Below are 12,687 nucleotides of genomic sequence, written 5' to 3'. Positions count from 1 at the left end.
TCAGCAAGTACTTCCAGGTTTCTCCCACTGACGTCTCCGTGCTCCCCACCCCCAGTCTGCCCACGTACGCACTCTGGTTCCTGAGGACTGCTTATTTATCCCCACCTTTGGGCATCGCACCAACTCTCTCCTGCCTAGAATGTCCTCCCTGTCTGCCCCTTCCTCCAGCCTTTCTTTCTAAAGTAATTCAAAGTCTTCATTCCCAAGATTCTCCCTGCCTCGCCCCAGAACCACTCCTCCTCCCCCTCCTCCCCAGGGTTGCCCTGCTTGTGTTTGCACTCCTGTGTTCTCTTTGCTTCCCCTCTAGGGTGGGGGCTCCTGGACAGAAGAGAACAAATTCGCTTTACCCCCAAAACATGTCCCTTCATATAGTGAGTGCCACTATACGTATTGAATTAATTGGGGTCTTGAAGACTAATGCCTCTTCTCCCAGTTTTGTGGCATAGCTGTTGGGAAGGAAAGAAGGCTCATTAGCTTGCCATCCTGAGGGGGACCCAACAGTAGCTCTCTGAGGCTCTGCGAAACGACTTCCCCAACCGCCAGAACTGCCGTTGCTATGGTTTCTCCCTCCCACTAGGAGTACTCAGGTGAATGCTGATTGAAGAACAGGGTTCCACTGGCCAAGGCCTTTTCAGGCCATTTTAAGAGGCAAAAAAGTTGGTGAAATGACAGAACGCCTTGAAATTATTCCGATATCAGAGCGCCGTGAGAAAAACTCACCACAGTGAGAAATTAATTGTGAGACCGCAGCCAAAAATCTTTTTAGAGATAATGCTACAGATCTCATCCATCATTAGCCAACCTCAGAAACATGAAGATACTTGTTAACCTAAATTGATTTCTGGATATGACTTATTAGACACTAAGACGATTTATTTTTACTTGTTTGCTAACATAACTTTTAAATGTATGGATTCAGGATTAATGTGGCATTTGAGATTATAATTAGTACTCAGCTATAAGTAATTGCTTCTAAGCAATTACTAAGCAAAACTAAGAGATTAGTTTCCTATTCAAAACATACTAATACAAGGCACCGTATACAAGACAGAGACTGTCCCTTCTGACTGGTAATCAGTTGCTAAATCTTCAATGTTCGAAAAATGGAAGGCATAAGCTGAGAGAAGAATTGATTGTTTCACGTTTAACTTCGGCCCTAAAAGAGACCTAGGAGTGGTCTTCTAGATTCTGCTCATAGAAGCCAGCTGTCCAACACTCATCAGGAACTAATATTTAGGTTCAGTGCTAATACCAAAGAGATGCGCTTGGTAGAAAATGTGCCACAATCTCAAATTTACTTACAAGATGCTTGGGATTTTAAATTTTATCATATTGTGCCTCTTCCCCATACATGACTGTTCTAACACGAACAGAAGATGGGCACCTCTCAGTTGGAACTAGTATTTATAGGGTCAGGATGTGACGTTTCCCCTGAAGCACATCCACATCTGTCAAGATCGTGCTAAGCCCAGTTATAAAATCATAAGGATCAAATTAATGTAGACTACGGGCCACGGGTCCCCCAACACACAGCCCAGGAATCTGTGTTTCTAGCAGATTTCTGAGTTGATTTTTATACAGCCAGCCTCAGTCCAGATGCCCATAGAGCAGGCAAATTTTCAAATGTCAGTGGGCCAAAGAATTGCCGGAAGTGATTTAGAATGTTTGTCCGGAGTCTAATTTGCTCAGCCTGGGGAAGTGGGGGGATTGACATTCTGACGTTTCCCTGGCTGTCCTCACACTGGTCTTCAGAAACACAGACACGTGGCATTTCAAGCAGGTGCTTTGAAAATAGCTGTATCTCCCTGATGTATCTCCACTCTGGAAACGCATCTGTAAAAGTTGGGCTGTGTTCCGCCCCAGAATGGCAGAAACTGCTATATAAGCATCATAGATTGATTTGTCCCTTTTCGGCCCCTATGGACTCAAAACAGGAGTTTGTCCATTCAGCAGCTTGTTCCACACGGGGAAGGGGGCGAAGCTCAGGCAGTCGCCCTGCGTCACACCGTGTCAGCGGTTGCCTTGCTCTGCTCGGGCCTGAGCCTCTGCTCGCAACGGACGGACGGCATCCCCCGTGGTCAGTCTGTTCTCCAGGCTGCTAAGCAGCTCTCTCAAACACCCTGCGGTCGCCCATCACTCTCCTCACGAGTAAAACCACATTAAAGACCTCTGATAAATCTTTCCAGGATCTACTTTCTGCCTTTATCCTACTCAGCTTTCTGCTTCCTTTGGTGCCACAAGCCTCACCGCTTTTTCTGCCAGCTCCTTGGCTTTGTTTTTCTGTGGCTATCTTCTTTCCCCTTTCTTTCAAAACGTTCTCCCTTGCCTTCTCTGATATAGACAAAAGGTCAGAAGCCAAGCCCATCACAAGGGGAGAGCCCCGTGTCCCAGTTTGCTCTGTGTCACAGTGGCCGCACCTCTTGGGCTTGCAGACAGCCTTGGATGCAGATACCAAGCAGGTCCGAGGCCGAGAGCCACCGTGTCGAGGAAGGCAGTTGCCCGGAACGCATCTTCCCTCTAAGGATGGAAGTAGGTAGATGGCTGGCTCCAGTTGTTGCTCCGTGCAGCTCCTCCTTCCTCCTTAATGCAAAGTGAGTCTCTTTAAATCGGAGATCCTAATCTCTCGAGTGTCTACTGCCCTAGGCCTTGTACATGATGGGATGTAAACTTTCGTGTTGCAGAAGAGGAAACAGGCTGAGAGGGCTGAGGCATTTCATTTCAGGCCATGTAGTTGATACAGGAAAAAGCAAAGACTTAAGGGGCACCCGGGTGGCTCAGTCAGTTAAGCCCCCGACTTCAGCTCGGGTCATGATCTCACCGTCCGAGAGTTCGGGCCCGGCGTCAGACTCTGTGCTGAAGGCTCAGAACCTGGAGCCTGCTTCGGATTCTGTCTCCCTCTCTCTCTGCTCCTCCCTCACTCTCTCTCTCTCTCTCTCTCTCTCTCTCTCTCTCTGTCTTTAAAATTAAAATTAAAAAAAAAAAACATTAAAAGCAAAGACTCAAAATTGGGTGTCACTGACCCATTCTCCCATCGCACTGCTGGGAGTGATGGGGAAGCAGAGAGGGTGTGGACGCCACGCCTCAGTTCTTCTTGAAGGCATTTTCCGAGGCCCCGTCTCATTTTCTGCCCTCACACACTACACTCTGGTGCACAGACCTGGTGCGAGAAAGGTACACAACAGCAAGGCTGAACGTGACCTGCATGGTGTGACACAAATAACCACAGTGGCTTTTTATTGTTGGTAGCATAACCACTGGATAAAAGTAATGCTCAAAATGCATATCATTAAAAGCAGAATATACATATATTTTTTCAAAATAGCAATTACTTCTATCAAAGCTCATGATTCAAAGAGAATCCGTACTCATCAATGAGGAAAAACTTAGAAGACTATCACAAATAAGTTTTACATAATAGATCATTTGAAGTAATAAAAATTTCTAAAATCTTATCAAATGATATGTCTAAAAAAATTTTAGAAAGTTTTTCAACATTATCTACTGTATAGTTTCAAATAATCAAGCAGGTTATTTCTGGCTCACGTAATGGTGGGTTAGTTTATCCAAGACAAACCCTACTGCTGAGAACATGTAGAGAAGTTGAACAATGTGAACAGACGTGTATGAAAACTTCCGAGAGCTACCAGAGTAGCAAAGACTTGAAGAGCCAAGATCCCAGCCAGAAAAGATGAGAAGGGAAGTGAACCATCTTATTCACAAGGCACCTGCCAATTTGTAAACAAACAAACAAAAACAAAGTTGAGAGGCTAAGAGGCTAAATAGAGTTTCTGGCAATCTCATGGGGCTAGGAGAACAAAAATTGAACTTGGGGGTCCACCAGAGGACAGGCCCTTGTGAATACCCCCACTCTTTCGGTCTGGACCTCCGAAGGGCTTACTAGGAGTAAGAGTAACCTGAAATCAGGCTACACTCACCAAGCCAAGTTTGAATCCGTTCAGACTTTGGATTGATGATACCGCACCTACCGTAACTGCTTTCCAGAAGCAAAAATAAATGCCCTCCAGACAAAGTTGACATCAGCCCGAGGCTCTAAGTTCCACTTTCATCAGCCACCATAGGTTCACTTACTACTCACAGTGCTGGTCTTGAACGCTCTCTTCATTTCTGGCACTTCCGTGTCTTTATTTCACTTACTTATTTGTCACAATTTTTAAATAATATTTTGTTGAGAATTCTTATATCTGAAGAGGGAAGAAGAAACTTGTAGCATAGGTCTTCCTAGTATGTTGCCAGAAGTCGAAGTCACCTGGGAAAATCTTTTCTCTCAGTTTCCAAATCTCTTTAAAATCAAAATACACATATATCTAAAAAGTCCTCCCTGAGTACTGAAGAGATGGTTATCAAGTACATCCTTATCTCTTCTTTCCTTTTGTCTATATTATTATTTCTTAATATTTCTATGGTAAGTGAAATAAAACTCAGAACTAACAATTTCTCTACTTGTTACAAGGTTTCACAAAACATCTGGAGGAAGAGATTAATACCGAACTCTAATCCAGGTTTCAAGAAGCTTCCCCCACCACCCCCCGCACCGTGTACTCCTTTGCCATGACCCACCCCACCACGACATCTTAATTTAAATTTTGGACCAGTAATTCACAAAGAAAACATAAATGACAAAGAGAATTAAAGAGGATACAGCACATTTTCTAAAACTGAAAGTCTTAGGAATTGGTCAATGAGAAAAATCCTCTATTAGCCGCTTCATATAACATGTTTAATGTAATTTTTATGAACCTAAAACATGCTGACACCCTGATCTTGGGCTTTGAGGCTCCATGGTTTCAAAATTGAGGGGAAAAAATTGTTTTTTAAGCCACTCAGTCTCTGGCATTTTGTTATGACAGCCCAAACTGATGAAGATAAGGAGTTTATCAATTTTATTAACATTTTCAAAGAACTAAACTTTAGCTTTGTTGCATTTTCTCCATTATTTGATTTCTAACTCATTGATTTCTTATCTTTATTATTTTCTTCCTCTGCTTACATTGTTTCATTTTTCTTTTTTTCAAGCTTCTTAAGGTAGAAATGTAGATAATCAATTTTAAGCTTTTCTTCTTTTTCTAATGTATACACTTAAAGTAAAAATTTATGTCTTAGCACTGCTTCAGGTGCATCCTGCAGATTTTGAAGTTTTTCATTTTCATTCATTTTATTTATTTGAAGGATCTCTTATGATTTTTTCTTTTACCCATCTGTTTTTGCTTAATCTCTAAATATCTGGTATAGAAAATACCAAATATAGATAGATAGTAGATAGGTAGGTAGATGGATAACTAATTTAATTCTGCAAAGGTCAGAAAATATACTCTGTGTGATTTCCATTCTTTGAAATTTATTGAGGCACGTTGCATAGTTCAGCATGCTTTCTCTCAGCAAACATTTCATGTGCACCTAAAAAATGTATATTATGCAGTTGCTGGGCATAGTGTTCTATAAAGATAAACGAGGTCAAGTTAGTTGATAGTATTATTTTGATGTTCCATATCCTTGCTGATTTTTGTGTAATGTTCTATCAGTTGCTCAGTTATTCTAACTATGAATATAAATTTGTCATTTCTCTCTTTGGTGCTTTCAATTTTGCCTTATGTATTTTAGAGCTCTGTTACTTAGTGCATACACATTTAGGATTGATGTCTTCGTGATGAAATGATCCGTTTGCCATTTGTCTCTTTAATTTGTCTTTTTAATTTGTCTCTTTACTTCTGGTAATCTCCTTGTTTTGAGGTATACATTGAATGGTATAGTGACTTGAGCTTCCCTGTGATTTGGGTTTGTATATTCCTTGTATATATTTTTCCAATCCTTTTACCGTTCAACCTATTTGTGAGTCTGCTTCTATTGACTGTTTTTTTCCTCCTGATTATGGGTCTCGTTTTCCTGTTTCTTCATATGGCTTGTAATTTTTTACTCAGTGCTGATTTTGCATACAAAAGGATTTCCCCGGGGTGTTTTGTTTTTGTTTTTCCAGTGAGTGCAAGTCTTTTTTTTCCTGATAGGTGGCTAGAATGAAGATTTGATCATGCAGATTTATCAAGAGTCAAATTGATCTGGGGCTGAGCTGTAGTGTTAATTAAATTGGGTGTACCTCTGGGGGCTCCTGGGTAACTCAGTCGGTTGGGCGTCCGATTTCGGCTCAGGTCATGATCTCCTAGCTCATGAGTTTGAGCCCCGCATCTGGCTCTATACTGACAACTCAGAGCCTGGAATCTGCTTCAGATTCTATGTCCCTCTCTCTGTGTCTTCAGATTCTGTGTCTCCCCACTTGTGCTCTGTCTCTCTCTCCCTCTCTCTCTCTCTCTCTCTCTCAAAAATAGAGGGGTGCCTGGGTGGCTCAGTCAGTTGAGCGTCCAACTTTGGCTCAGGTCATGATCTCATGACTCGTGAGTTCAAGCCCCTCTGTGCTGACAGCTCAGAGCTTGGAGCCTGCTAAGGATTCTGTGTCTCCCTCTCTCTCTGTCCCCTCCCCCACTCATACTCTGTCTCTCACTCTGTCTCAAAAATAAGTAAACATTTAAAAAATTTTTTTTAATTTTTTTGAATTGAGTGTACCTCTAATATCTGATGGAAAAAGGACATTTGCCATTCAGCCCAACCTCAGTTTCCTACACATCCACTGTGGAGTGGCTAGTCTCTTCTATCTTGTCGTTGTTTGACACAGACATCATATAGTGTGGGCTCACTTAGACTCCAGCTGTAGCACCACTCCAAAATTCAAATAGTGTGAAACTGTGTAATTCTTGGTTGTCTAGACTTGCCTACACTGACACTTTTGCAGTAACACTGTGCAGGGGGAGGGGGCCAGGAGGGAGGGAGGTTGATTATTAAGCCAAGCTATTTATTTTTGCATTTGAGGCACTTCTAAATTCCAATCTGTCTGGCAACCTATATTGTTATTAGTGTCTTGACTGATGTCTTCCTCAACTCTATAAAATCTCTTCATCTACAGGAGGCCTGCTTCTCCACCTTCCCACAAATCCGGAGCTACTCTCCAGATATGAAAGCAGTTGTGGCTCTCCGCTCACCATCACTTCCTATAAGTCAGTTCCACTGAGTTTAATCTGCCCACTTTTCTTTGACAATTGCCAATAGACTTTCATTTTAGCAGGGTTTTTGTTGTTGTTACCGTAGGGATAATGGTATTTTTCATTCTATACTCTAATTTGAAGCAGAGCCATAATGCTGTTCATAATAGCAAAAGATCAGAAACATGGAATCAGGGAAAATTACATGGCTTTTAATTAAATTTTTATATAATCATATAAGGAATACTATGAAGCTATGTGAAAGATGAGGAAGCTCTTTATTTATTTGCAGAAAAAGATTTCCATGATATATTGAGAAAAGCAAAGTGTACAATAGGGTGTACAATGCTCTACCTTTTGTATAAAAGAGGGAAGAGGGGCGCCTGGGTGGCTCAGTCGGTTGAGCGCTGACTTCGGCTCAGGTCACGATCTCGCGGTCCGTGAGTTCGAGCCCCGCATCGGGCCCCTGTGCTGACAGCTCAGAGCCCGGAGCCTGTTTCAGATTCTGTGTCTCCCTCTCTCTGACCCTCCCCCATTCATGCTCTGTCTCTCTCTGTCTCAAAAATAAATAAACGTTTAAAAAAAAATTTTTTTTAAAAAGAGGGAAGAAAAATCATCTATATATAGACTCATATAGATTCATATCACATACGAACATCACAGATCAGTTTTCACATCTGTAGAATGAGATTTAAAATACTTTCCTCAGAGTTATGCAATAAAATAAACATAAAACATTTGGCTCACTTCATGATATCAAGTTCTAGATAAATGATTAACACAATGACCTTTGCATTGGATTATCCCGGAGATGCCTTCATTTATGTTACACACTCGAATTAGTTATTCAAATATGTTACGTTTGCAGTGGCCTATTTTTTCCTTTGGTAAATTACAAGCAGGGACTGTATCTTTCCAAGGCCTATCCATCTACTAACCTAGTATGTAATGTCATATAGCCTGCAAGAAAAAAAAATGAATGTTTCCCATCACATGGTGATTGAGATGATACCAAGAGCCTCCAGACTGACCCTCTTTGTTAATGGTACACACTGTGAACGAGGCCCACATGGTACTAAGAGAAGAGCCCTGTACTCTAAATTCCTCACTATCACTGGTTTATTTCAAAGGCAATAAAGAAACCATAAAAGACGTTATGCTTATTGACTCCTCTTACCCAGAGCACCATAGTTCAATCCATACTTTTGACCATAAAAGTCTCCATCTGGTTCTTTAAATACATAATCCATTAAAAAGGCTGATCCATGACTTTTGAGCGGACCAGACATTAAAGCATTACATGCATCTGTTTTTGACAATCCTGTCAAGTTAGCGAAAGACCCAACCAAATGTTGCTCTTGCTTCTCACCCATCCCACGAACCCAACATACTCAGATGGGAGAGGGGCATTCACACCGCATACTCAGATCGGAAAGAGGCAACAGGGAAGCAGATCTAATGGAAGCAGGTCAGTTACCAGCCGGAACTAAAGTTCTTGAGCGATTCGACCACCAGTAACTCTCATCAGCTTGGGGTTTCTGGGACCTTGGGTCTGGGAGCTCAAATACAACACGGCAGAGCTGGGAGGCTGCTCTTAGGGCCCAGATATCACTCCCTCGGTACAAACACTCTTCACCTAGGCCACAGTGATATGTCTGTTTCTCTGGAAACGGAATGGCACAGTGACTTTCCGGCTTTTTGTGACAGGGATCTACAGCAAGAAGGACACTTTACATCGGGTCCAGTGCATACGTGTGGATATGAGTATGAAAACACAGGAAATATTTCATAAAACGTTTCATAGAATGTTGCTTAAACCCTAAGAGCAATTCATTCTGATATTTTCTATTCTGTCCTATTTCATTTAATTTGGTGGGGGCATGGGGAGGAAAGAAATTTATTTCTCAGGACAAGCAACACTGGACTAGAAGAAAAGATTATCCTTTTATCTCCCACTATCTTCCAAGTTCGTGCATTTTACAAAAACTTCCTGGCAAGTCTTCCCAGCGCCATCTACTGTACCCTCTGGGTATTGCAAGTGCCCTTTTTTTTTTTTCCCCCCTGGCACAAAGATATTTTTTTAAGGATGAGATTGTATCACAGAGCTCTACACACCAACAAGTGCGTAGAACACAGAACAGAAATGACTCCCCCAACACAGAAATGACTCCAAAATAGTTTAAGAAGTTTAGACTAATAGCTAACACACAAATCCAGTTCTGAATTCTCAGACCAAAGACTTCACATCCAATTCCAGAAGAGGGGCTTTCTAAGTCAGAGAACATCCACCTGATTGGAACCTCAGTAGCAAAACTGGCTGTGTAATCAGGGGTTTCCAGAGAGTGACAAATTTAAATTCAGGACATTCTAGACTAGCATTTCATAGAAATCTGCTGTAGTCTATCAAATACAATAACCAGGGAATCTCTCTGTAGTCCCTTGTCAAACCTCTGTCTGTGATTTTTTTACTAAGCAACTCATGAGTGTTTACTGTGCCCTAACTTATTCCAAAAGCTCTCTAAGATGATTTGTAACACAAACTAAAAAGTAGAAATCTCTTTTGTTCCTTTGTGAATGGTGCAGAACTTCCATTTTGATAAGTCATCACAGCTTACAGAATTTAATTTTTATATTCACTAGAAATAAATTTTATCTACCAGTTTGCCTAGGGATTGATAGCTCTGGATTCGTTTCTGACAAACATGTGCTCTGATACAAATACATTTGGAAGTATCTTTGTAATTTCTCCATCATCTGCTTAAATAATCATAAAAGAGCTACACTGATGTATTTGCAAGTAAGAGCATACACTCCTCCAGTAAAACAAAAGAAATCAACTTATTTTACTACTGCCTTGCCACTGAGACACATTCAGCACCATGAATTTCCCCCAAATATTTTACGTGTGAATATAAGAATAGAATGAGGAAAATGGAAAGACTTACAACAGTTTTAGTCACACTCAAAAGCTGGCATTTTTATGAGATGACTTTAATTTGAAAGTGAAGAAAAGAATAAATTATTGAAGTCTGAGATCTTTTTTCTTAACTCTTTGAATGTAACAACTGATTTTTTTTTCCCTAAGTGATTTGACATTAACAATTTTCAGGATACATAAATAAGGGTGTGGGTCAATGATGCAGAGAGAAATCATAGGGAAATGGCATTCTCCTGTAATAATTATTCACAAAAATTTTAAAGGCTTACTTTTAAAGATCACTCCTGCTTTTAAATCATATTATCATATGTAAGTAATTATTAATTACCCAGATATGCCAAGGGTCCATTATATCTTCAGTTTCCGACTGCTATTTTGAGGGAGGCTGAACTTTCTGGAATTTTTGCCAATTATTAATATGATGATTGAATAATATTTCAATAGCCAAGTCAAGAGAGTGGGTCTAGACCAGTAGCTAATGACCCTAATAACTGATAGCTAAGAGACATTCAATGATTCTAACTTGCCCTAAAACTGCCAAGGTTTCGGACAGGGACTCCATTCTCTCACAAGTCTCTTCTTGTCTTGAAATATGTTCTGCTCTCTCCTACATATGATTTGTGTGTCAGAAATTTCACTGAGACATTTTTTATGTGCATTCAGATCATCCTTCCCAGAGGGCATCCAAGGGGCTGCCCCATTAGGCAGCTGGCAAGCAATCATCCATTAAAATATGTGAAGAAATATCATTTTTCTCACACTGATTTCTTACACAAGAACAACTTCTTTCCTTCTGGTCCATTTATAAAACAGCTGTCAAATTAAAACCCTGAATAGCTTCAAATATTCACATTTCACCTTACAACCTGACAACTGCATCACTTTAAATGCCTGCATACAAGTTCAACTCAATTATAAACACCTGGGGTTTGCCTGCTTGCTACTAAGCATGTTACATAAAAATATTCATCATATGTGTCTCTGACACTCCAAAGAGACAACGTGTGGCTGTAACAGATCTCATCAGTTAAGCATCAATAGCTACTCGCTACGTGCCCGAGTTTCCCTGGGAATTGCTTCATTCAAGACCGCCTCAGGAGACACCGGAGTTTTTTCCATAAAGCCGAGTCAAAAAACATTCTCTATATTGTTCAGTGCCTGCAGGTTAAGAAGACAGAGGTATACCAATCAAGGAGCAGGCACATGCTGGGCATCTGCTATGCTCCGGGCCCGGGAAGGCTGGAGTAGAGGGCAGAGCTTTCTCCAGGGGCTGGTCAGTTTAAAGATGAAGACGTCTGAAAACAGGGGACAAAATTAAGGCTTATTTTCAGTGTTTCCATTTAACAAAGTAATGCTTTTAGCCCAAAGGGAAAAAAGACAGCAATAGGATTATGCTATTCACAAAATGATTACAGGATTTACAAAACTATTAATTTGTGGTGTGACCTCCTAATTGTAAGTCTAAGCTCTTGTGGACGTAACTTTAAATATCCCAACTTTTTTTCCATCGTACCTCGTCTTTTCCTCCTCCTCTACTCTGGAAGACACAAAAATATATATTTAAGATGTTCTGTCTTGAAGAAATTCAAGTCTGGTAAGGAGGAAAACACCAATACAGAAAAACAACACAAATCACACAAAACAGAATAAAATCAGGTCGAGACTTAAGAGCTGCAGGAAGTCTAGCTACATAGCCCCAAATAGGAGCAGCTGTGATATACAATTAGCCCACAACGCACACTAATTATGCAAATCAGGAGAGTAAGTCCGGGAAAACAAGGAAAAGGAAGTTGAACAGCAACCTATAATCAGGAGACACACACTAAAACCTAAGGTGAAATTTTTCAATGGGGGAAAGTGACTCAACTTGCAGTCTCCAAGCCACCTTTACCAGCAAGCTTCCTACGATGGTTCTAGACCCTTCCTTCATTCTGACCCAAGCGGGGCTCTAACCGGTTCCTAAACAGTGCTGTTCCAGAAAGTAACTGAAGGGAGGAGCTGCCGGCCAGCTCCACAACATCCACCCCCTCCACCCCGGCCACCGTGCCCCCCACCTTCCACCCTGAGACACCTCCTACCTCAACTGTGATGTGCGCTCAGACCCAGCAGCTTCATTCCTCCACTCCACCCGGCTTTGCCTTGTAATTTCTAAAAAGCCGATTCAGCACATCTGTCAGATGGGCCATGCAAGGGCTTTTGGCAACTCTTGGGGCTCTGTCTCTTCATGAACAGACACTCCCTCCTAGACTAAGACTTAGAGCTGGAAGGTGGGGTAGTAACCACGGGGAAAAGCTCACATTCGCCCATACAAGAATGGCCTGAGTTGGCCCATGGCGACGGGGCACCAGTTTTACAAGGAAAAGTTAATGCTTTCACGCTAATGGTGATAATCATGGGAAATCCATTTTTGAGGCTGGATCTGCTCTGTCAGGATGAATCATCATCTTTGCTTAACATAAAACTGAGCCTGAGAACGGCTTGCCCACCCTTCCACACTGGCCGCTCTTTGCAGAAATCAAGGTACCTGAGCAGTGACAGCCACCCACGCTGGGCGCTATTTCCCCAACGCGTCCTGCTCTGGCAGTTTTAATTCTCCATCCACTTGATTTGTGCATATCCCCCTTCTGTCAACCTGCATCTCGAGACATCGAAATACCCGACCAAATGTGAACCATGAGACTTCCTAATCCGGGATGAAGCTTC

General features: G+C 41.6%; 1 protein-coding gene across 5 annotated transcripts in view; it reads left to right on the top strand.

Moving 5' to 3' along the window:
- GJB2 (gap junction protein beta 2) overlaps positions 1-12,687 on the top strand; it is a 34,381-nt gene that overhangs the window by 14,643 nt on the left and 7,051 nt on the right. For 3 of the 5 annotated variants that reach the window (XM_042904961.1, XM_042903569.1, XM_042902929.1), the window contains one exon: positions 8,754-8,806. The exons of 1 other annotated variant lie outside the window; for it this stretch is intronic. Coding sequence is in view for 2 of the 4 variants with exons in the window: in XM_042903569.1 (XP_042759503.1) it covers positions 8,754-8,806 (53 nt within the window). In the remaining 2 variants the exon portion in view is untranslated. Of the gene's footprint in view, positions 1-6,970; positions 7,057-8,753; positions 8,807-12,687 lie in introns of those variants that run through there. One more of the 5 variants, XR_006193750.1, reaches the window with a different exon arrangement.

This window comes from Panthera leo, chromosome A1 (genome assembly GCF_018350215.1).
Source record: "Panthera leo isolate Ple1 chromosome A1, P.leo_Ple1_pat1.1, whole genome shotgun sequence".
NCBI lineage: Eukaryota > Metazoa > Chordata > Mammalia > Carnivora > Felidae > Panthera > Panthera leo.
This window is presented reverse-complemented; position numbering and strand designations above follow the sequence as displayed.